The sequence below is a fragment of the Drosophila navojoa genome, chromosome 3 (assembly GCF_054131105.1).
Source record: "Drosophila navojoa isolate 15081-1374.11 chromosome 3, UAZ_NAV_1.0, whole genome shotgun sequence".
Classification (NCBI taxonomy): Eukaryota; Metazoa; Arthropoda; class Insecta; order Diptera; family Drosophilidae; genus Drosophila; species Drosophila navojoa.
The window spans coordinates 16,083,473-16,106,418 of NC_142891.1; the positions used below are offsets into that span (position 1 = coordinate 16,083,473).

Consider the following 22,946-nt stretch of genomic DNA (forward strand, 5'->3'; position numbering starts at 1 on the left):
GGCCATTGGGGCGTATGCGTAACATTTGCAACCAGCTGAAACGTTGAACAATGTCGATTTACAATATTTACCCATGCCCCCTCAATGATAAATGGCCAGTTTTATTGCATAAACTGTACGACATTTTCGCTAGACACGTCATAAAAAACTAAAGCTAAAAACAAAACAGAAAAAAAAAAACAAAAAGCAACATACGCACAAACATTGCATTTATTTAAAAAGAAAAACAAATCTTAGCCGCTCAACAAGCTTAAATGGCCAAAACGTTTTTAGTTGCCACCCATTAATTTGGATTTTTTGTTCATTTATACCCTGTAACTGTCATCTGTCTGTAAATGGCATATCTTGGCGCTATGCAAATGTGAATGGAGTTGTTTATGAAGTTTTATATTAAGTTACAGGCCTGTGAAGGAACCCAAAAATTATAAGAATTGATACTCCGTAAGCCAAAAAACAAAATGAAAAAACATTTTTCATGGCAACAATTTTCGATTTCTTACATTATTATCCTATACTACTGAGACTTTAAGTAACTACAACTTGTCGATTTAGCCAAAAAGCTACATGTTAAACTAGTTTCGTTTTCAATATCCAGTAGATTTTTATTTAAGATTTTAAACAAATATTGCGATGCTTCTCATTTCTCATTTTAAGCGTTGAGTCTCCATAGAATTTGATGTACTTTAATCAATTAACTTAACTTTAATATTTGTATATGCTGAAAATGCATAAAGCAAATACAATTATTATTAAAATAATTAATTAATTTAATTCCTTAAATAAAATAATTGTAAGGTACTTGAGATTAAAAATCTAAAATTATAAATAACATTTGTATATTACTTTTAATCGCTAAATAATACAACATTTTTTTTTTATTCTTTGCCAGCTCTTAGGCACAATGCTTTCGGCTAATTCAATAGAAACATCAGATAATGATAATCACAGTAAGCCTAAACCCATAAAGATGTTTCACACAAATCCGAAACTCAATTGGCTTGGGTCAAATGTCAGCGAGATTATTGCGTGGTTGTCAATTAGCTCGAACAATTAGTCTTCAATGTGGGCAGTCGAATGAGAACTGAACAGAACTCATTTCCGTTCTGCTGCTGCTGCTGAATCGGATTGAATGACGCATCGGAGCAAGAGCAGCTCAGTTCGTTCCATTCTGTTAGGCTATATCTTTTATCTTTTGTGCCTTGCACAATGTCAAGCGCAATGATGTGAGACAATTACTCTTGATTCGCCTCTGAAAATTAAATAATTTAAGATTATACAAACTAGGCAAGGCACTTGAACTTGAACGCAAAAATGCAACATGAAATATTTTGCAGTGGCTAAATTAAATTACATAAGATATTGTAGGTGAAAGACTTGCATTAGACTAATGCGGGTTCAATGGAATCCAAATGCTTTTATTGAATATTAATTTCATTAAAAATGTATTTATTTTTTGTAAGTAACAAAAATTACTATTTATATACAAATTTAAGATATACATATTTGAACAGTACGTACAATAAAATTTTGTACATAATTTTTTATGTAAATAAAATTTAAAATAAAAAAATAAATAATAAATATATTAAATAAATTTATAAATAAAAAATAATATAAAATGATTAACAATACACAAAAATTAGATATGTAAATAAAAATAATAATAATGAATATATGCAATTTTCAGACATATATTATAATACAAAAAATAATATAATAAACTTTCAAATAATTATTATGAATTATTTACAACAAAGCTAAAAATTTATATTGGTTTTTATTATATTCAAATGGAGTAAATACTAGTTAGTCCGACACATTAGCAAAGAAATTCATTTCATAAATTTATTTGATGCAGAAAATAATTTATTGAAAAAAAAAAAACTAATCACAATTCAAAGCTCTTTGCGTTTGCAGCTGCACCAACAAATTTATTATATCCATGTCCAAATAAAACTCTTGATATATTTTGTACCGTCTAATCAATTTATTTATAAGACACCATAAAAAAAGTGCTTCAATTACAATTACAATAAGTAATACAATATTACAAAGGTCTATAAGAGTATATGAATGTGTGTGTGTGTGAGTATGTGCAAGTGTGTGTGTGTGAGTGTGTGAATCAGTTAAGTGAACCAATTGGCGTGCAAAACATAGAATATATGAATTTTTGACTACAAATTTACTGATTGCTTCAGATCGAGCCAAGTGGAAACCTTTGAATGCTCTACAGCTACATAACAATTATATAGTTACGAATTTATATTTGAATTTGTTTCGTCTGTGTAAATGGTAATTTTATGATATATATATAACGAAGTGTGACTGCCAGCTATTAGGTGCTGAGTGTTTGTGCCATTTGCATTAAGAGTGTTAAATGAAATTTTTGAAAATCTTTGCTGTTTGATGTGTTTTTGTGTACTGTCTGCTTAAAGGAATCTGTAAGATTAAAATTCATTTTTGCTTCATTCTCATCATGCAATTAAGTGCAGTCTCCTCCCACATCATTTCACTCTTCCCGGCCATAGGCTCATTTGCATAGCTGCCGCAGCGCGGCGAGCAGCGGCAACACCAGCAGTCCCACCAGGCCCGACAGGCCGCCAGCCGAGTTGCAGCCGTCCGTGGTGCAAGTGCGGCAGTAAATGGTCTTGATGTAGGATGAGGTCGTGTCCATGGCGCATTTGTCTGCCGGATCATCCACATCCTCGTAGAAGCAGGAGCGAGAGATTACCCGCTTGCCGTAGACTGCAATGAAACGAATGCCATAATCAACTTTAAATATTCGCTCGACAACATTTTCTGTATTAATATATTCATATGCTTGTATATTTATATCTGCAGATATGTACACTGAGAGAAAACTGAATGTAATTTATGTGGCACGCTGCCTTGGCGTGGGCTTCGCTTCGGTTCGACTTATCTCAAAAATGTCATTTCAAATGTCGTCCAAATCGTCGATCAACTGCCGCTGGCTAATGGCTTCCTGCCAAATAGTCGAGCCGTGAGGTAAGTGCAGCTGATGCAATAAGCCATAGGTTTTTTTTTTATTCTCTACACATTATATAGCAAGCAAAAATAAAAATCCAACAATTTCCAAGCAAATGAATAAATATAAATGTTCGCTTAAGGTAAACAGATTTGGTTTCAGCAGTTCAGCTGAAAGTTGTTTAATTGCTAGTACTAATAATAATTTAGTGACCAAATAAGTTAACCAATTTGACAACAATTTAATGTTTATTTTAATATAGAAAATTAAAAAAAAAAAAAAAAAAATTTCAGCAGATAATTCTATCGATAATATTTAACTGTTCAAATATTCAGTAAGATTTGTCATTTGATTTGTGTATATTACTTCGAGAGATATTTATTTAATTTAAAGTTAAAATTCAATATTATTTATGTAGCTATTACTTGAATAGGTATTTAATTAATTTAATTTAGAATTTAAAACACATTAAGATAATGAATTTTTCCAATTATTTTTACTAATAAATATAAAAACAACTTTTCAGCTGAGCTTAAAGAAACGTAGCCTTTGGCTGACTACAAGCAGAGGCATACTAGCTAGGAAGCTTCGAAATAAATGATTGCTGTCAATGTGAGAGCTCTATAAGTAAAGCAAGATCAAAGATAAGACATTATATTAAATATCGCCAGCTGGATCTGGCTTAACGGCAAAGAGACCACTAGCCCGAATGGGTTCAAGGCTTGCACTGTGCAAAACGCATGCAACCTGAGCGCAATCGACTTGGCTCGACTTGGCCAGGCTAAGTCCAACCTAGGCCAGGCTAAGCTAGGCTCAGGCGGGCCAGCAAAAACGCCAACAGAAAATGAGGCCTCTAACTATGTCTAGAGCTGGCCGCAGCATACACTGCCAAAATGAACGCGAGACTCGGCAAAGCGAGACAATTTGCAATCAGCGAAACGGCAAATGAAAACCAGAAAAAATGCACAACAAATTGCGTTTCCCAATGCGTGAGTGTGTGTGCGCGTATTTCGCAAACAGAACACAACAAAAACAATAACAACAACAAATATCAAGCAAAGATATAAAACAAAATCAACTAAAATAAATCGCAATAAAATGAAATAAAACTTTAAAAGCGACTCAAAAAGGTGCGCGTTGACCATTTTTGTGATTGGCTGCAAGAAGCAGCAGTGCTGGTAGTGCGAGCGAGACAGCACACACCAGCTGACTGTGCGTGAGTGAAAGAACGAGAGCGAGAGAGAGAGAGAGAGAGAGAGAGAGAGAGAGAGCGTGTACAAGTCTCTAATAAAATTGTTGACAATTGTCGCCTTATCACGGCCGCGGCATCAAACAAGGCGCACAGAATGCAGTTGCCAGCTGCAGCGACCAAAGAAAATGGAAAATTTGCGAGCGCTAAGGAAACAGAAACCAAATCGCGCATACGCCGCGTGCGCGAGCTTGAAACCCGAGTTGGAAATGCAGCATTGTGTCATAAATTTAAATTTTAATTAATTTAATTATTTATTGATCGCAATGAGTGTCTGTGCGTCTGCGTGTGTGTTGGCAACATTTTTCACAGTAACAACATCCAAAGAGCCAACGCAACGCAATTGGCCAAAAATAGGCAAAAGCACAAAGACAACTTTTTGGTCGAGACCAGCCAAAATGCAACAAGTTGCAAAATATTTACACAGTGACGCACAGTGACAACTAAAATGCAACGCACACTCACACACACACACATACACATACAGACAGACATAGTCAAGCTAATAGCTAATTGCTTGGCTTGGCTGTTAGTTTTATGGAATTATGGAATACATTTTTAATTTGACATTTGCCAAAAGCTCAGCCAGTCGTCGGCTCAAACTTCATAAGCAATTAATTTAACGGCATATAAATTGGCCAGCAGCAGCAACAGCAACAGCAACAACAACAACAACTACAACTATTGCTACTACAGCAACAGCAAATGCCTAATTGCATTTTTCTCAGACTAACATTCTGCCTCAGCCACAGTCTCTGCCTCTGCCTCTACCTCTGCCCCAGTCTCTATCTCAGCATCTGCCTCTGGCTCTCGACTCCCTGCTCATTGCCGTAATTGAGCGCTTCACGCTGTGCAACAACTTAATTAATTTATATATATATATATACAGATATATATGTTATATGTATCTATGTTTTTTTTTTCGTTTGTTTGTTTTCTTGTTGTTGCAGCTTAGTTTATTTCGTATATTATGTACTCGCCTTAAGCTGCGTCTTGGGTTGAGATTTGCCGTTTGCAATTTTAATTGCCAGCCGCAAATCTTTGCAAATATTTGCAGCGCCAATTTGTAGACGCCTGATTGCAAAAATTTAATGGTGTTCATTAATTGGCAATAAGAAATTTGGCCCGCTCCAAGCCAGGCACTTGATCATATGCCAAGCGATAAGATTATTTATGTGCAACAGTTTGTTTGCACTTTTTCAATTAGTGAATTATAATTCGATTACAGACAATTCAAGTTGAGGGCCAAGTGAACTGAAGTGAGGCTGAAGTGTGAGGAACTGAAGTGTGACTATAGGAAATGTGAAAATTCAACTGATATATATAGTGATACAAAGCTGAATCATGAAAGGCGTAAGCAAAAGTAGGATTTGTATAAGACTTTATGGATGTATAAAAATAAATATGTATGTTCTTTTTGCGTAAATTAAAAAATAGACCAATTAATCTTGTGCCGCCTTCATGAGCAGAGTTACCAATACAAAGTCAAAGCGAAAGTGAGCATCTAAGAAGAACAAACACAGGAATAGAACGTCGGACTAGCGAGCACAGGTAGAGCAGCTTATCTGCTCAATATTATATGATGTTTAATATAATTAATCAATATTTATATTTATATTTTAAGTAATTTATAAAATATAATATATTTATATTTTAAGTAATTTTTTTATATTATTTATATTTTATTTTATTTTTTATTTATTTAATAATTTACTCATTTAATATTTTTTTTTTTTTAATATGAAACAAGATGAAACCTTTTATTTTCCAATTCTAATATAAGCGACATTATGTTTATAATGATATCAAACCATAATTGAGGATACAAATCACTGCATTATTAAATAATAAAATATATTATATTATACATTGCAAGAATAATTAAGATTTGGCAATCAATGTAACGTTCATATTGTTATTCGCGCTATATATTTGTCTATTTCTGCATCCACAAATATATTTGTATTTGTTTCTCGATTTCAGACTTTATAGCTGACAATTATCGTAGTAATCAAATGCCAATGCCAATAAAATAAATCCGTTTGCTATAAAAACATTTTAAGCTGAACGAATTTATTTGTAAACCAATTTAAATCACAATTTTTATGAATACCAAAATAATTTTTTTATGAGCCGCAAATGGATATCAACTGCAAAAAGCTCTGTTTAACTCATAAAAAGAATATATTAAAAATTTGTATTTTTCACTCTTGGCACTTGGCCCACTTAACAGACAACCATAAAAACGGAAATGAAAATGCAACACTGTCGACTCTTCTGCTGCTGCTGTTGTTGCTCGCGTGGACAATAAAAAATCAAAACCTATTCAGAAATATCAAAGTTAGATAAAACTGCAGCGATACGCAACGTTTGGCAAATTGAGCAGCGTGGAAAAATTCAAATTCATTTGGCGTTTGTTGTTGTTATTGTTGTTTCTCTGTTGCTTGTCAAATGCAAATGCCAACAAGCAGCACAATTTGCACTCGCCGCTGGCTGAACAATAAAAAATACAAACAAAATAAAAGCGAAATGTGCGCTGTGTTGCGGCCGCCGCCAAAGATCGACGACTGCAACACGAATATCACTCATACGCCGCGTGTGTTGGCGTTTGTTTGCTCTGCATGCCTCCATCTCGCTCCCTTCCCTCCCCTCTCTCTCTCTCTCCCTCTCTCTGGCCACATAAATTTGCCGTAAATTAGCGACTCATGCAACTGGCATGGCCCGACTTGGCCCAAGTGTCGCAGCCACTTGTTCAGTTGCGCTTGCCACGCCCCACCTCGACCCGCCTCTCAACGCCTAGCGGCGTCGACGCCCAGCAACAGCTGGCCGCATGCAGCTGGAGCATACGCGATCGAGCAATTGTCTCGGCTGCGGCTGCCTCTGTGGATTTGTATGCTGCACTTGCCGGCTCTGCTCTGTCAGGCCAATAAATCTCAATCTTGTTTGACGCTCTGTGGCAGGCAACAACAGGCGGCAGCGACACGAGTGCGAGCCACCGGTGGGTCGCCCCACTCACTCACCCAACAACAATGCCCATTGACAGTCCAACGGGCAGACCATAAAAATTACCTATCTCTGGTCCCTGCTGATCTGTGCGCGTTTCGTGGCTGTGGTGGTTTAGTGGCTTAGTGGTTTTGTGTTTTGTGGCTTACCTTCCTGCACAAGTTTCTTGCAGACGGGTCGCGCATTCACCGATTTCACGCCCACTGAATAGGTGCAATTCACATAGCTCCAGTAGCGCTGCTGCTCCGAGATGCTCTCCGACTGAAAGGGATCGTTGCAGAACTCGCCATTGGACACGTCTGTGGAGCAGCGCCAACAACGTAGGACACCAGAGGCTGCAAGTATAATGGGAATAATTGGCTTGTAAGTTTTAGATTTTAAATAAACCTATTGATAATATCATTTAACATCAAACTAACGAAAATATTGGCTATGGAAACTTAAATTGGAAACTTAAATTAAAATATATATGATTTATTATCAATCGAGCATTTTATATGTCAATTTGAATTTTGGAGTAATTTTAACTTAAGTTTAAATATATTTAATTTGTATTAAAAATTTTTATTAAATTATTATTATTATATTAAAATATATTATATAATTATTCTATATATAATTATTATATAGAAAATATAGTTGCTAATTATTAACTTGTGGCTATATTATAAGCCTAGATACCATATACTTGCACTTGCCTAAATCGAATTAGACTCTGCCAAAATACACAAATCAGACAGAAATATATATAAATACATTTTGCATAAGTTTATAAAATAGCTGCACTCCATATGTATGGATGATATAATAATGAATTTAAAAGCAAATTAAGAGCTTGCACCCTTTTGTAATATTTCATGGCCAGCTGTAATGCAAAACATATAAATGCCAGGCAAGTCACGTAGCAAAGCTAAGGCGCAATTATATGTTATCTATACTTATTACAGAACGTAAGAGAATTCGGAATGCCATTTAGGTAGAGTAATATATATGTAAATACGCCCTCTAGATATTTGAGTAATTTAAACTAATTTGTATTCGATTTTCGTAACAGTAGCCAAATGAAAATCCTTAATACACTCGATATCTACATCGATCAACCATCTTTATGTGTATATATACGATATTTGGCAGAGTTTAATCATAAACTAAGTGAGTAGTTTTCGCTCTAAATTGCAATCAGGCGATGATTTTGATAGCCAAACTGCATAAATAATGGGCAATGGCAGAGATGCCCGCTGCGATTTGTTGGCTGCCCCGTTAGCCCGCTGGCCCGCTGGCGGTGGCTTTTGAAAAATGTGGCTAACTGAAATTAATTAGACACAGGAGCCTTTTAGCTGAGTTATTTATGGGACAGTCGATGGGAAAACTGCCTTATAAAAGTGTCAAAACTTTCGGCTGTTGGCGTTGTTTATGCGCACGATTTGGCCAAAGAGCGTGTACATAATTATTAAACATTTTATTTGCTGCCAGAAAAGCGGCTGCTGTTCTTAAAATTGCATTGAAGTTTCTCTGGAGAGTGGAGCACGGAGCGAGAGCAGCGGATGTTGATGACAACAATATACATATATAAAAATGAATATATGTACGTATATATAAATATATAGATATATTGTGCGTGAAACTCGTTTGTGCTTTGCCAATTTAAACGTCAAACGTTAACGTTCAGGTTAAATGCACTTAACCAACACTTTGAGGTGCGTTTAAATGAAAGCTTAGATAAACAGCAAATGACCAAGTCGGGACAGTCGGGCGACAGGGCGACCGGGCAGCTGGTGCTTTAGACCAGGCCAAACTGTGCCTGGCAAACGTGTTTGCTTTTTTTTCAGTTGACTACGCTTTGGCCATAAACAACGAACATAAACATTACAATTTTTGCGTGTATTTTGAATAAGGCAGAAATTGCAGCGCATTCGAAATAAAATCGAACTTCATTTGGTATTGCTTGGAAATTATTATCATTTACAATATATTGAAATTAATTGACAGTTGAATTGTCAGATCGTTGGCCAAATTGTTTATAGCCGTGTAGCACTGTGCGCGCAGTTGCGGTGGCAGTTTACTAATGGTAATGACTGTAATTGTATGCAACATGAAAATTGATATTGTGCGCGCGTTTATGCCAAATGTTTTGGCAGTTCCAAACAGCGACCCAAAAATGGTTACACACAAGCTAATAAGCATGATTGTGTGTGTGTGTGCGTTGTGTGCGTAAGTAGTTGCTGCTCGATATACAAAATACGCTAGGAAAGTAAAAGCTTAAATTGTAATTTTCCTTTTACAAAACGAAAATTGAAATGTGGGCACAATTCCTCATGAAATAGAGACCCTAACAGCAAATAATTTCTGGGTGAAACTATGTTGATCATTGTAGAGAAATTATCCAATTAGACTTCTCAAATAAATTTGTAAATATCTATAAGCAACGCTCCACTTCTAATATCTATATAGATGATAGAATAGCCAAGACTAACACATTTATTATTTATAAAATAAATAATAAATGCAGTTAATTATTTGAAACCCCTTATTTCGTTAACAAGCTTTCAATTAAACTACGTATACATACATACATACATAATTTAGATATACACATATAGATAAATACATTTTCAAGCAATTTTCTTGGCTTTTCACTCCAAGTTTGCAAAACTTTTGAGAGCGAGCACATAAAAATGGGGCGCGGCTATGTTATTAGCCAAGTTGAATGCACTTTGAGGCACAGTAACGTTATATCTACGACTTCTGGTAGGCAATGGCCTAAGCAAAAGTTGGCAACAATAAACTAAAACTTGGTTGGGCCTGTGACTTTCCCATGCACACACACGCATGCATACACACTGCTCACATGGCAATGTTCGCATGCAATTTTTGCATTAGCTCGACTTACTTCAATAGAAATTTACTTCGCGTTATGTCTGAGAGTGAGAGCTGGAAGTTTTTGGCGCTTAAAAACTGTAAGAAATGTGTTGATTACCCGGCAATCTGGCAACTCTGCCCAAAAGAGAGGAACGGAGGGAAGGAGAGATTGACAAAAAAAAGCCAGTCACAGTCGCTGACATGCTGTTCCATATCTTTGCCATAAAATCGACAACTTACGAGTGTCGACCTAAACGCCAGATATAATGGGTGGGGGCGCTAGCTAAGAGACTCACATAAGTCAGTCGAGAGGGTGGCCCAAAAGGGTGGTTAAAGGGGAGCTTAAGGAAGGGGGGAGGCTCTGCATTGACTGACATGCAATCAAAGTTCGTTCAACTGAAATTTACAAACGACAATTGCGACAACTTGTCGAACGTTTTCAAAATTGTTTCGAATGCTTGTATGATTAGACCTGCATTATATGGAAATAAGCTGGAACTGTAAATATTTACAGGCTTTCAGCTGGCATCGAAATGCAAAAGATTATCATATATATGTATATGTATCGTATTTCAAATATATATATATACTTTATATGTTGTTATTCACACCCAAAAAGTGCGCAGCCGCTTCACTGTAAATCTAAAACGAAATACTTTGGAGATATAAAAATTATACTCAAATGTTATACCCACGATTACTGAATAAATATATATATGGATAATTAAAATATATAACATATGCATAAATAAAATATTGCCAAAAATAAAATATTTTCATTGACAAATACTAAAATTTTAATTTCTCATGCCAGTATTTAAAACTAGTTGATGATTTAAGAAATTGTAATTATATATATTATTTATTTGTCATTTTTAAAAGTATTTTTTTAATTTTATTCTTTTTTTAATTTATTTTTTCCATAGTGTGCAGAAAATATATATGTTTCAATTAATTTTTAACAACTTAAAAAAAATATATATTGTAAATATTCCACTGTCTGCACTTATTTAACATGCTCTTTCATTCATTCATTTAAATTCCAGGGTATACATAAAAAAAATTCCATTGCAATGCTAGAAAATTATTTAATGGCTTACACGTCGCACATTAAAATGATGACATTTTTACATGCTCCGGGTCTTTTGGGTGTGTTTTAGTTTTAAGGATTTCAGGGTTGGTTCGCATTATAATGATTGCCCAGATTGTATCTCAAGCAAATCGCAATAAGCCCCAATGCCCTGACATGCAAGTCAAATGACAAATTGTTTCGCTCACTCACTGAATTGCCTTAATTATGGAACTACTGCTTAAGCACATGCGCATTCATCATCTAATTAATATTTATGTATGTATATGCATATGATAATTATATAAAGATTCTTAACTCAAACTTGGCTGGCACTTGAGATCATCAGAATGCAAATGTTGCTGACAGAATCGAATGGCTTTAACTGAGATTTTTATGGGAATTCGAACTGAAACTATTTTCGTTTTCTAGTTTTCTGGCCTGCGAAATTTCGGAACGAAATGTAAACAATGTGTAAAAACAACTTGAAAAGAAAAAGAAAACAAGGTCGCAAATGGAATGTGTGCCAGACTAAAACTGTCAGGGTCCCCAGTTTTATTGAGGTGCGTGCGCCGACCAAAGTTGTGAGTGGACACAACTAAGACAAAGTTGACTGACAATGCGTCCAGAAACAGAAGCCCACGCCCATTTAACTAACAACAACAAAATGCCACACACATTGGAGGTATGACGACATCGTGAAGTTACAAGCTACGAAAAGTAAGTGTGGGCAGGCCCAAGACCTAAACTAAGCCCAAAAGAGGCCATAGAAATAAAGTTTTAATACAATATTGTTACACGACAAAAAATGCTTACTGGCCGCTATCATAGCCCAAGAAAACTGCGCAGTAATTCTGAAAAACAGGCTAGAAGCTGGAATACTGATTTTATATGATTCATTTGAATAAAGCTTTGAAAAACATAATTGACTAAAGAGAAACGAAGCGAGAAATCAGTTCAGTGAAAAGCAATTTATTGTACTGCATTCTTTTGACTGAAAGAGGAAAGTTATTGATGGAGAATTGGCTCGAATTATTTGGATCTTTGGCTAGTCAATTTATATCAATTGATTCTTAATTTATGGGCATACTTTCAGTTTAAATTGAAATGATAAGAGCATAAATATTCTATAAAAATAAATAAAAAATTTAGAGTTTTTATCACTTATTTAAAAACAAGGCTCAAATTCAATTTACAAAACCCTTAAAGCTGCAGTTGCCTTTACCTATAAATGACAATACTTATTTAATATAATAAAGTATAAATGAAGTATAAATATTTAATAAATTAAATACCATATTGTAAAAGAAAAATAGTTTATTAGAATTACATAATATATATGTATATATATTAATTATATCTAATTTATCGAAAATCAAATAGATTGTAACCTGACACCACACTTAAATTTCCAGATATTAATTTATTTTAAGTTTATTTATTCACTTCAGAATTACAGTTTTCATTTCCCTCAACGTCTTAGCCCTCTTTATTAAGGCAATAAAAATTGTACAAAAATAGAATTGGCTCGCCCTTATAACATTTGTTGTTGCTCAATTTGAGTGCGACAATTCATTTAGATAGTTCTGTTACAGCTTCAATTCAATTAAATTCAGCCATTTGTTGTGTACTTTAATCAATTGAGCTGCCTAGTTTTCTATTGCAGTGCGGAAAATGGGGCACTCTTAATTCTTGAAAGTCTAGAAAATGGCACAGCTCACGGAATACACACATACACATACATATTTGTATATTCGTATTTATTTATATATATCTACAGTTAGCCTCATTTAATACGCTCTATTTATGTCGTGAAGAGAATTTCTTTAATTTTTGTTAAGGTTGTGAAAACATTTTTCCACACAGGCCGCAGTCAGCTGGCAGCAGGCTGTCAGTGTTGAATGTATAAATAAATAGAATAACCGACAAGTGCATAAGCATCGTATATAAATAAATCATGCAATAATCTGCTGCACGCACTTGAGGCAATGTTAAGTATACGCCCCAGTGACGACACTCATTATGGAGGCTGAGTGCTGTATGAGATGAGTGCATCTTAACAATAGCATTGATAATGCCCGACAGCTTATCAATTGAGGTCAAACTGGAAATTGATTGATTATCGCTAGATAATAGAGCTCATTAATGAGGGTCACATTTAAAGTATGCGAAACGAATGCTCAATTTATCAAGGAAAACTAATAGTAGGAGTTGTTGTAATAGTTTTTTCTTTAACTTAATGATGCTTCGCGATGCTGGGTGACTGCTTTTCATATTTCTTTTTGGTTCAGCGAACCCAACTAAACTCGAGCCACTTGACGCGCCAAATACACTTAATTAGCTGGCACAGCCATGCAAATGCACGCAGAGAGTGTAAACACCACCCACCTGTACTCAGGCTCAGTGCGAGGGAGAGCAACCCCAGGAGGAGAACGCAGGATGCATAGGGCGACATGACCATAGAGGGGTTAACAACTTGTTGAGGGTGTCTTATTTGAGCTGTTTCAGAATATTTTCTTCTAGCTTTTTATATAAATATGTTTGTCACACGCACACACACACAGATAGATATTCAGATATTCACTTAATTCACTGCTTTCGTATGCAAATTATTTCGTTAGACTTCAAAAAATTCCGAACATATGTATATAGCCAGAGCACGACGAACGCATGCGACGCGTTGACAAACTGAAAGCGAACTGAATCGAAACTGAATACGAAAAACCGCCACAAGTCGCAGGCAACAGAAGCCAACGGGCAACGGGCAAACCGAACCAATAACAAAACGAACGAGCTCGATGCACGCTCGAATATGAGTGGGAAAAAGACAGGGCGTCACGTTCAATGAGCTTCGTTTCAATCGGACTGCACGCAGATTGAACGGCAGCATTGAAAGCGCAGTTAACTTGCGTGTGTGTGCGTGCGAGTGCGAGTGCGAGCGAGTGTGAGCGAGAGGGCACACAGAGGCAACTACGCAGTGAGAGCAGTTGAAGTGTCGCTAGATTTTATATTGGAGTTCGTTATTTATATGGGTTCGGGCTGGGAGCTGGTTAAGCACTCGTCTATGGCTCGCACTTCTAATGGCTGCCACCACAAAAGTCAACACTTGCAGTTTCAAATGCCGCACAGTGGGCAACAAACAAACAATAATCTTCGCTTTTAAATATGTTTTAAAATGTATTCTATTTATTGTTTGACAAAAAAGGATTGTTAGGTTAACTGTTAACAGAAATAAATATATAAAAGAAATAAATATATAAATAAACTTATCATTCTATAAAATTTACTAGTATCTAATCCAAAATAAACTATTTCTGTATCTGCATACGGATGCATAAAAACGGTTATACTCATCTATTTCGATTCCCTTTTCCCTGCAAATTAGTCTACTCACTTTTCCCATTGTCCGTCCCACTGTGCGCTTAGCCATTGCGTTTTCTTGCACCATTGACGCTTAATGACAGCCGCAGTCTCCCCGCTTGTCGCCTGCTCGCCTTTTGTTGCTTCGGCAGTTTGTCGGTTTGTCAGTCTGTCGCCAAGTTGCAATTGAATTGCAAACTGGCGTCCGTCCTCGACTCCATCTAATCAAGCGCGGATTTTGATAAGGAAATGCAACGTTGGCACTTTGAAGCGTGGACTTGGAGTCTTCGCAGCCGCGCGCTGGAGAGGATGCCACCTAGAGCAATCTCTGCTTCAATTTGTTGCAAATATTTTATGCGTTTTCTATGGCATTTGAGGTCTGTCTTTTATTGTTTTTGCTCGTTTATGTTCTTGCAACGGGAACTTTATGTGCTGAGAGTACTTTAACTAGTTGTTCGTGACTTGGAGTACGTTGACTTATGCGTTATATGAGGCTGCTTAATATCCACAGCTCGACATTAAATCCATTAAGCTATAGCTATAGTAAAAGGCAGCCCCGCACGTGCCATCTGGATTATGCTAGCAATGAAAATGAGCAACAATAAAGAAAAGATTTTTAAAAATATGCCTGCAAATAAACATAATTTATGGCAAAACAAACTCTTCCACATAAACAATTTTTGCAAGAATTTTCAAATATTTTGCGAGTTTTTTCAGAATTTTGAAAACAACATAAACAAATTTAAAAACATGTGTATATTTGTATATATTTATTGTGTATAGATAAATACATATCATAAATATAAAAGAGCTATAATATACCTTTTATATTTAGATTCTTATATGTATTTATATATAGAGAAAGTAAATATAAATCATGTGCATGAATATATAAGAAGCAATTTTTGTTGCTTTTCGTCTACTTCAGTTCAATGGACAACAAAATAGCTATTATACACCCACTAACCTGACCAAATACCGCCGCAAGGTAAATGCGCTATACCAAAGACAGAAAACAGAAAAGCAAACCACAACAGAAATTCGTTTGTACCTAGAATCCATCAAATTAGCCCGAGGGTTCAGTGAACACAACTCAAATCACCTCAAATATACGCCCAGACGTGACAAGACAAAATTATTCAAAGAAACGGTGTTCTTAGATGGTCATAGAGCGATATCTATTGGAAATCGGGAATTGTGGTGGGCTATGGGGGCTATGCGTAAGGTGCTTAGCGGGACAACGAGCCGTCGTTAGTTGTCCTTATTCCAATAGCTGTCAGCCGTCTATAAATTAGAAAATAATTATAGTCTGACTATTATTTATATGCTTAGCGGTTCTACGAACTCCACGCGGATAACAATATTCTTGGCTTTTGATGTCGTTTTATGTTGAACGGTTGCCCATTTGGTAGAGCCAATTAAATGAACTATGCTTAATTACCATATCAAAAGGGCAGCTCATGCGCTCAGCTTAGGCTAAAAAGAGTCTTTAAGCCTGCTCGTTTCTTTGCACATCTTTTCCATTTCATTTCCAGCTCTGTGAAAATTCCTCTATGACAATTTTTCAATGACAGGCGGCACTCCCATTTGAGGGCTATTAACGTTGAGGCTTGTTACGCTAGTTCGTGTAAATAATAAACCTTACTTAATTATAGGGCAATTGAGTTTATAGCTCGACTCAAATCTCAGCTGAGCCATTCGAGCCGCGCTGTAATTTGAGTTATCTATCAAAAGTAAAACCAACCACAGCGGATGTGCAGCTTATTAAAAGACACAGAGACAATTAGAATAATTAAGAAATTAAAAAGGTTTGATGAAAATCTTTAAAATGATGTCACAAAGCGGCGACTATACTTAATGTAATATAATTGCTAAACATGTTTATTCTCGGTTCTTAATATGCAACATTAAGTATGTCCATAAAGTAGATCAGTTACGAGCATCAGAAATTTTATTTTTACATAGCTAGATGAGGTAACAGCAGAAAGTACGAAAAGATAGCTCGTTTTAGCTACTGTATTTCCAAGCTGTTATCCCACTGGATAAAACTGTAACTTCTTCTTCTTCTTCTGATTGCAATCTACAATCATAAGCCTATTGTTTAATTGCTTCTCTGTCTAACAAAGAATATTTCAAAATAATGAAATTTTCAGCTCAGAATTCAGTAATCTTAGCAGAAACTCTAGGCATGGGGATACATGTCTACAAAGAACTTGGTACTGATCAAATTGCTCCTTCTTTATTGAGCGATATAAGTTAGTCTCCTTCACAAAGAAAGGAGAGAAGAATAGTACATAAATATTGGCTCTGTACTGCCAAGAACACCTACCTCTATGTATTTTACTTTATACCGTCAAAGTCTCACAATCAAAAGGCTAGTCAATTTACAAACCATTTGCTTAGCCAATGCACAAACCTCTAAATGCCTATCATTTGCAGCCCTGACAAACCTTACAGCTTGAACCACAATAACGACCGGTAAAAAATTATTACCATGGCAACAAACACAAGCAAAACAAAATATGTAATTTTCTGCGGAAGAAGCGAAAAGCTAAACAACACAAAAACAGAAAAATGAAACTAAAGACACGCGTTTGCAAAAGAAATTCAGCTAAAATAGCGGAAAATCCACAAGAGCGGAATAAACCATTAAATAATTATCCCCTGAGCTGTGTGGACTGGAGCAGTAACGAGGAGATCTACTTTGTCAGGTCGGTAGAAATATCAGAGATAATTTATGAAATGTTTGATAAGCATCTCAGAGTTATCCACTTCAAATCCCAACAGCGATGATCGTCAGATTTACAAGTGGAACGATGTGAGTCGCGATACCGTGGAGGTGGCGAAGCTGCCGGATGACTTTATACCCACGGATATGCACTGGCTGCTGTTGGGTGGCCGCAGCAGTGGCGGCGGCAAGGGCAGTGATACGCTGCTCATTTGCAGCAACGACGGACGCTTCATCATATTGAACAAGAGTGCGCGGGTCGAGCGCAGCATTTCCGCCCACACGGCGGCAATTAGCTCGGGTCGCTGGAGTCCCGATGGCGCTGGCCTCTTGACCGCCGCAGAGGATGGCGTCATCAAGATCTGGTCGCGATCCGGCATGCTGCGCTCCACGGTCATACAGAGCGACGAGCCGATCCGCTGTGCCCGCTGGGCGCCCACCTCAACGGCCATTGTGTTCAGCCAGGGTGGCCACATCTCCATCAAGCCGCTGGCAGCCAATAGTAAACTGATAAGGGTGAGTTGTGGAGGGTTATTATATGACATTTATTTATAAGCTATCTGAGAGTAAAGCGAATAGAATGAGTGTAGAATGATATATTTCTTAGAAATCCGTATGGGTAATGGAACATTGAATATTATTGAGTCCCGATAATTCTTGTCTGAAAGAGACTTTTATATAGCGAGGCTCAACACTTTAAATTTTTGTTTATATATATATAATCATTTATACAAACCTAACATTTATTAAGCTATCAAAGTGCTAATACACATCGGTTCCATTAGTAAAATTTTCACTAAATCCAAATACAGTGAAGAACTAAAAATTTATACAGTTATGTCAGTTCTCTAAAACACATTCAGAGGAAAGTCAAATCCGTTACTTTGATTATCCATTTCAGTGGCGGGCCCATGACGGTCTAGTGCTGTCTCTGAGCTGGTCGGGGCAATCGAACATCATAGCCTCTGGCGGTGAGGATTTCCGTTTCAAGATCTGGGATGCCCAGGGCGCCAGTCTGTATACGAGTGCGGCCGAGGAGTATGCCATAACGTGCGTGGCCTTCAATCCCGAGAAGGAGTACCTGCTGGTGGGCACCTTCAACATGCTCAAGCTGTGCCACAGCACGGGCGTAAGTGCCACGGCCGACGCAGTCTTTGCAACGCGCCTGAATCTGAACCATCTTTGCCTTGCAGTGGTCCTACAGCAGTGCACGCTTCACGGCGCCGAGTGTGGGCTCCTTTTACGTCTTGTCCTGGTCGGCGGATGGCACTCAGGTGGCCTGTGGCACTGCCACGGGGCAGCTGATTGTCGGCTACGCCGTGGAGCAGCAGGTCATTTCGCGCAACCTGAAGGCAACGAGCACGGGTCGCAAATGCATTGCGCTCCAGGACATCGCCAATGGCAGCAAGGATGTGCTGGAGTTTCCGCAGCGGGTCATCAACTTTGCCCTCGGCTATGGCCATCTGGTGGTAGCCACCACCCATCAGCTACACATCTATAACGAGAAGTACATCAACACCCCGATCATCATCGATGGCCGCAACGATGTGCGCGTCATTGAGGTGGGCAAGAAGTGAGTGGCCAAAGTTGAACTGCAATCGCCATTCTCTGAACTTGCCCCGCCCCTTTCAGGTACTTCATGGTGCTGGATGCCGCCTCGATATGGGTGTACACCTACACGGGCCGTCTGCATCTCAATCCCCGCTATCCAGGCTCGCAGGCGCAGCTCCCGCTCCTCAACTGGCGCTCCATTTCCCTGGGCCTCGATGTGCTAGCCATCAGAGACAATTCGGAGACCTCGCTGCTGCATCTCTTCGATCTGATTCCGGGCGCCTCACGGCAATATGAGCCGCAGTCCCTGCGAGCCAAGCAGCAGCTGGCCGAGATCGCTGCCTGTCGCGCCGGCAGTCCGGACGATCAGTTCATCGCCTTCATTGATACCAATCGAGAGCTGTACATCAGCGAGACACGAAACATTAGCGGCAACTCCTCGACAGATCGCACGGCCAATGGCTCTGACGAGATCTACAAGATCGGCACCCAGCTGACAGCCATCAGGTGGGCCAGCGAGACGAACATCTTAGTAGGTGTGCACGACTCCTGCTACAGCATCTGGTACTGTCCTGGCGAGGGCTCTGCCGATCCCACTATCATCGCCCTGACCACCATCACACTGGACACAGCGTACGTTCAATACCCTAAACACCAAAGCCGCTACGCTCAAGCATGAGGCTATTCTCCTCCTAGTCAACTTGCTAACCACATCAGTTGGTATTCTGAACGCCATCTGTAGTTCTAATGGTCAATTAATGCTCTTTAAACTTCCGGAAAGACTTACTGTCAAAATGTTTCTATTGGTCGCTTATAGCTTGGTCAAGAAGTTTTCTTAGTTTGGAAATCACAATTTAAAATTTGTATTATGCTAACGCTTCAAAATACTATTTAATGTGAATGCTCTTCGAAAGACTCAAGCTACTTGATGTAGGTCAGGAAATCAAGGACTGCTGAGGTTTACTAAAACAGTTTCTCATATACAATAGATTGGCCTAAGCCCTAAGGTATCTTCAGCATTTTTGCTTCTGAAAGTACTTAGATCTAGATTTCCATTGACTGAAGCCTTCTCGAATTGCTCCATTTTTAACTTCCCATTGATTAGAAGTCTTTCTGATTCGTCCTTTTCAGTGAGTTTGGCAAACACGTAGCCATCGATAGTTTTGAGGATGCCGTGATCACCTTTCGCTGCGCTGGAGCTCTGCTGCCGGTAAACGTGAACATCTACTGCGAGGTGTTGCATCGCACTCTGCAGGAGGGTCAGTGGCAGCAGGCGCTGAGGATCTGTCGGCTGGCGCAGCACACGAGTCTGTGGGCCACCCTGGCCGCCGTCGCCACGCGCAAGCATCAGCTGCAGCTCAGCGAGGAGGCCTACTCGGCTGCCCTCCAGATCGACAAGGTGAGCTATCTGCAGTACCTGAAGACGTTGTCGCCCTCGAGCGCCGAGCAGATGGCCGAGAACTCGCTGATGCTGGGTCGCTTGCTCGAGGCGGAGACCATACTGCTGCACAATCGCAAATATGAGCAGGCCGTAGCGCTGGCCCTGCGTATGCACAACTGGAAGCGGGCACTCGAAATAGCACTGAAACATCAGGCGGAGCAGCCCGATTTGGAGCTCGTGCAGCGCGTGCTGCGGGAGCGACAGCGCTACCTGAAAGCCCTGCAGCGCGATGAGTGGGAAGCACTATATCTCAGTCAAATCAAGGACGGTAATATTAGTGAATAAAGATAATGAACTCAAAAAAAAGAAAAGAAAAACAAAGATTTTATAACTCGTATAAACATTTTTTGTTGCATTAATTGCTGAAGGACAATAAATTGATTAGAAAGTGACGCAAAAGATCAATAAAAATATGTAATACTTTGGTATATTTCTCAGGAGTTCCAATGCCTTTTAATGCCAGTTACGTGTGAAAGATTTAAGATCCTATCAAGGCCTTTTGGTGCTTTCAATAATTATCAATTCTATCAATTTCTTGAATTGTCAGAGTTGCTTTTATTTACTTTAAGTCTTTGGATTATCTAAGTTTTACCAAATGGAATCACAGATTCCAGCATTTCTTACATTTAACAATTACAAATATCCCCAAATTGTATTTCAACACTTTCACTTACATAATTTTAATATCCCAATTCGATTCAGTTCAATAAGCTGGGCTAACCATGGGCTTATCCTCGATAGCATTTATAATATTATTCGCTGCCAGGAGACTCATTTCGATGGTTGTCTTCATGGTCTGCGTGCCCAGGTGGGGCAGAACCACTGCAAGAGAAATTGGCTTATGATAGGTTTTATTTAAATAAATTTGAAGTAAAACGCACCACAATTTGGCAGCTTAAGAATGGGACTGTCTGCAGGCAAGGGCTCCGGCGTGGTTACATCTAGACCCGCAGCAAAGATTTGTCCACTGCTCAAAGCCTTATGCAAATCCACCTGATTAACCAGACCTGCAATAAAATATATATCGTATATAAATATATGTCATATTCGACATTTATACTATAGCATTTATGTATATTTACTCACCACCTCTGGCCACATTGACAAACACTGCGCTGCGTTTCATTTGAGCAAAGGCCTTGGCATTGAACTTTTCACGCGTTTCGTTGGTGAGTGGTGCAGCAACCACCAGAAAATCGCTTTCCTTCAACAGACGCTCGAAGGGCACGTGCTCCGCCTTGAAGTCTATATCGTTCTCTTTCCGATTCCGTGCCGTATAGATTATCTTGGCCACGTCCCAGCACTGCAAGCGCTTGGCTATGGCCTGGCTAATGCCGCCAAAGCCAAAGAAACCAATAACTGAATCACGAATCTCCACGCCCATACGCCAATCAATTTGCTCCGTTAGCCACTGAGAGCTGTAAGAGATGGAATGCGAATGGAATTATAGAATTATTGGATTATAAAAAAAAAAGCAAATTTAATAAAACCAAATAAAATACTAAAATAATTTTTACAATGATGTAAAAATTATTTTAGTATTCATATTTAATATCAGCTAGGTCTGTCTACATTTAATAATAATAACGTTCACTCTCGATCTCTATTCAAATGTTTAGGTTAAGTTGGCAGACCTCGAAAAGCTCAAAAGCTCTCGGTGCAAAGCTTTCACACACAGCTGCTACTCACGTCTCAATGTCTCTGCGACCCGCATGAAAATGTCGACCGGCTGCAATCATCAGGCCAATGGCCAGATCTGCCACCGAATTCTTCACCACGCCCGGCGTATGACCCAACGGAATCTGGCGACGCTTGAATTCCTCCACGTCCGCAAAGTCAATGCCCGAGGACATGGTGCTAACGGCACGCAGCTGCGGCCCGGCTGCATCGAGAATGGCCGCATTCAGCGGCTGATAGTGTGCCCAGAAAATGGCATCGACACCGCCCACCTTCTCCAGTATCTCATCGCGGCTGGGCGGCACACTCTGGCAGATGATAGTCTCGGCGCCGCGAGAGCGGAGCAACTGCAGCGCTGCCACCGGCACCTGTGGATGCGAGACGAGTACTTTGAACGCTCGCGAAACGCACATTGTGAACTGAACCACTCGGTATTTAGAGAAAAACTAATGTGAGGCGGATCGTAAACAATGCTTGAGCTTTTTTCTGTCAAGCTTTCACTAGCTTCCAGCCACTACCTCTTCACCTCCTCTGCCCATATCTCGCTCTCTCTCCCTCACTCTGTGTCAGTCCTGCTCTTTGTAAACGAAACACTCAGTATTCAGGCAAAACTAAGTTATGTTCTCAAGCTCTCGTACACCTTTCTTTATAGCTGTTGCTCTCTCGCTTCCTCTCTGTGCCTCATTCTGTCTGTTTACAGTTTCGTTTCCTAGTTCACCTAGTTCTCTTTATAAGTCCTACTCTTGCTATCGCTGCTAATTAGCTTCCTGGATTTAATGATAAATACAAATGTACATATGTAGTTATTATTGACAGACTGCTCAAATGAAAGCATTGACAAGAGAAATCCACTATTGGATACTGCATATACTTGTATATACAAATTTACATAATATAGTTGTAATATAATGAATTCCAAACTAACAATTATTTCTCGTTAAATTATTCCATCCGCATATGATGTACATACATACATATTTACATACATACATATATGAATATACATGATTTAGATTCGTCTTC

General features: G+C 38.5%; 3 protein-coding genes across 4 annotated transcripts; 1 reads left to right on the forward strand and 2 right to left on the reverse strand.

Annotated features, from left to right (window-relative positions):
* Positions 1 to 1,965: 1,965 nt before the first annotated feature.
* Positions 1,966 to 13,882, reverse strand: LOC108658385 (UPAR/Ly6 domain-containing protein twit). Its single transcript, XM_030386114.2, has 3 exons — positions 13,555 to 13,882; positions 7,388 to 7,573; positions 1,966 to 2,745 (listed from the first exon to the last, which is right to left on the reverse strand). The coding sequence occupies exons 1-3, from the start codon at positions 13,625 to 13,627 to the stop codon at positions 2,531 to 2,533; spliced, it is 474 nt and encodes a 157-aa protein (XP_030241974.1). The 5' UTR covers positions 13,628 to 13,882; the 3' UTR covers positions 1,966 to 2,530.
* Positions 13,883 to 14,573: 691 nt separating this feature from the next.
* On the reverse strand, positions 14,574 to 22,376 carry LOC108657709 (glyoxylate reductase/hydroxypyruvate reductase). Of its 2 annotated transcripts, XM_089257075.1 has the most exons (5): positions 21,936 to 22,376; positions 21,333 to 21,664; positions 21,128 to 21,253; positions 20,921 to 21,068; positions 14,574 to 15,105 (listed from the first exon to the last, which is right to left on the reverse strand). In XM_089257075.1, exons 1-4 carry the CDS (start codon positions 22,334 to 22,336, stop codon positions 20,950 to 20,952), a joined length of 978 nt encoding a protein of 325 aa, XP_089113201.1. In that variant the 5' UTR covers positions 22,337 to 22,376; the 3' UTR covers positions 14,574 to 15,105; positions 20,921 to 20,949. The 2 variants fall into 2 exon arrangements, with proteins under 2 accessions (XP_089113201.1, XP_030241972.1); XM_030386112.2 differs by lacking the exon at positions 14,574 to 15,105 and having other exon boundaries at positions 20,796 to 21,068.
* On the forward strand, positions 17,063 to 20,546 carry Oseg5 (intraflagellar transport protein Oseg5). Its single transcript, XM_089257076.1, has 6 exons — positions 17,063 to 17,237; positions 17,314 to 17,770; positions 18,156 to 18,383; positions 18,448 to 18,827; positions 18,887 to 19,438; positions 19,937 to 20,546. The coding sequence occupies exons 1-6, from the start codon at positions 17,101 to 17,103 to the stop codon at positions 20,529 to 20,531; spliced, it is 2,349 nt and encodes a 782-aa protein (XP_089113202.1). The 5' UTR covers positions 17,063 to 17,100; the 3' UTR covers positions 20,532 to 20,546.
* Positions 22,377 to 22,946: the final 570 nt, after the last annotated feature.

Excerpts from the sequence above, each read along its gene's own strand:
- LOC108658385 (XM_030386114.2), bottom strand. The coding sequence starts at position 13,627 with ATGGTCATGTCGCCCTATGCATCCTGCGTTCTCCTCCTGGGGTTGCTC. Across the intron at positions 7,574-13,554 it reads CGCACTGAGCCTGAGTACAG|CCTCTGGTGTCCTACGTTGT; the intron begins GTGGGTGGTGTT and ends TTATACTTGCAG. Across the intron at positions 2,746-7,387 it reads CAAGAAACTTGTGCAGGAAG|TCTACGGCAAGCGGGTAATC; the intron begins GTAAGCCACAAA and ends GTTTCATTGCAG.
- Oseg5 (XM_089257076.1), top strand. The coding sequence starts at position 17,101 with ATGAAACTAAAGACACGCGTTTGCAAAAGAAATTCAGCTAAAATAGCG. Across the intron at positions 17,771-18,155 it reads CCAATAGTAAACTGATAAGG|TGGCGGGCCCATGACGGTCT; the intron begins GTGAGTTGTGGA and ends TATCCATTTCAG. Across the intron at positions 18,384-18,447 it reads AGCTGTGCCACAGCACGGGC|TGGTCCTACAGCAGTGCACG; the intron begins GTAAGTGCCACG and ends TTTGCCTTGCAG.
- LOC108657709 (XM_089257075.1), bottom strand. The coding sequence starts at position 22,336 with ATGTGCGTTTCGCGAGCGTTCAAAGTACTCGTCTCGCATCCACAGGTG. Across the intron at positions 21,254-21,332 it reads TGTCAATGTGGCCAGAGGTG|GTCTGGTTAATCAGGTGGAT; the intron begins GTGAGTAAATAT and ends ATTTTATTGCAG. Across the intron at positions 21,069-21,127 it reads TCTTAAGCTGCCAAATTGTG|TGGTTCTGCCCCACCTGGGC; the intron begins GTGCGTTTTACT and ends TTTCTCTTGCAG.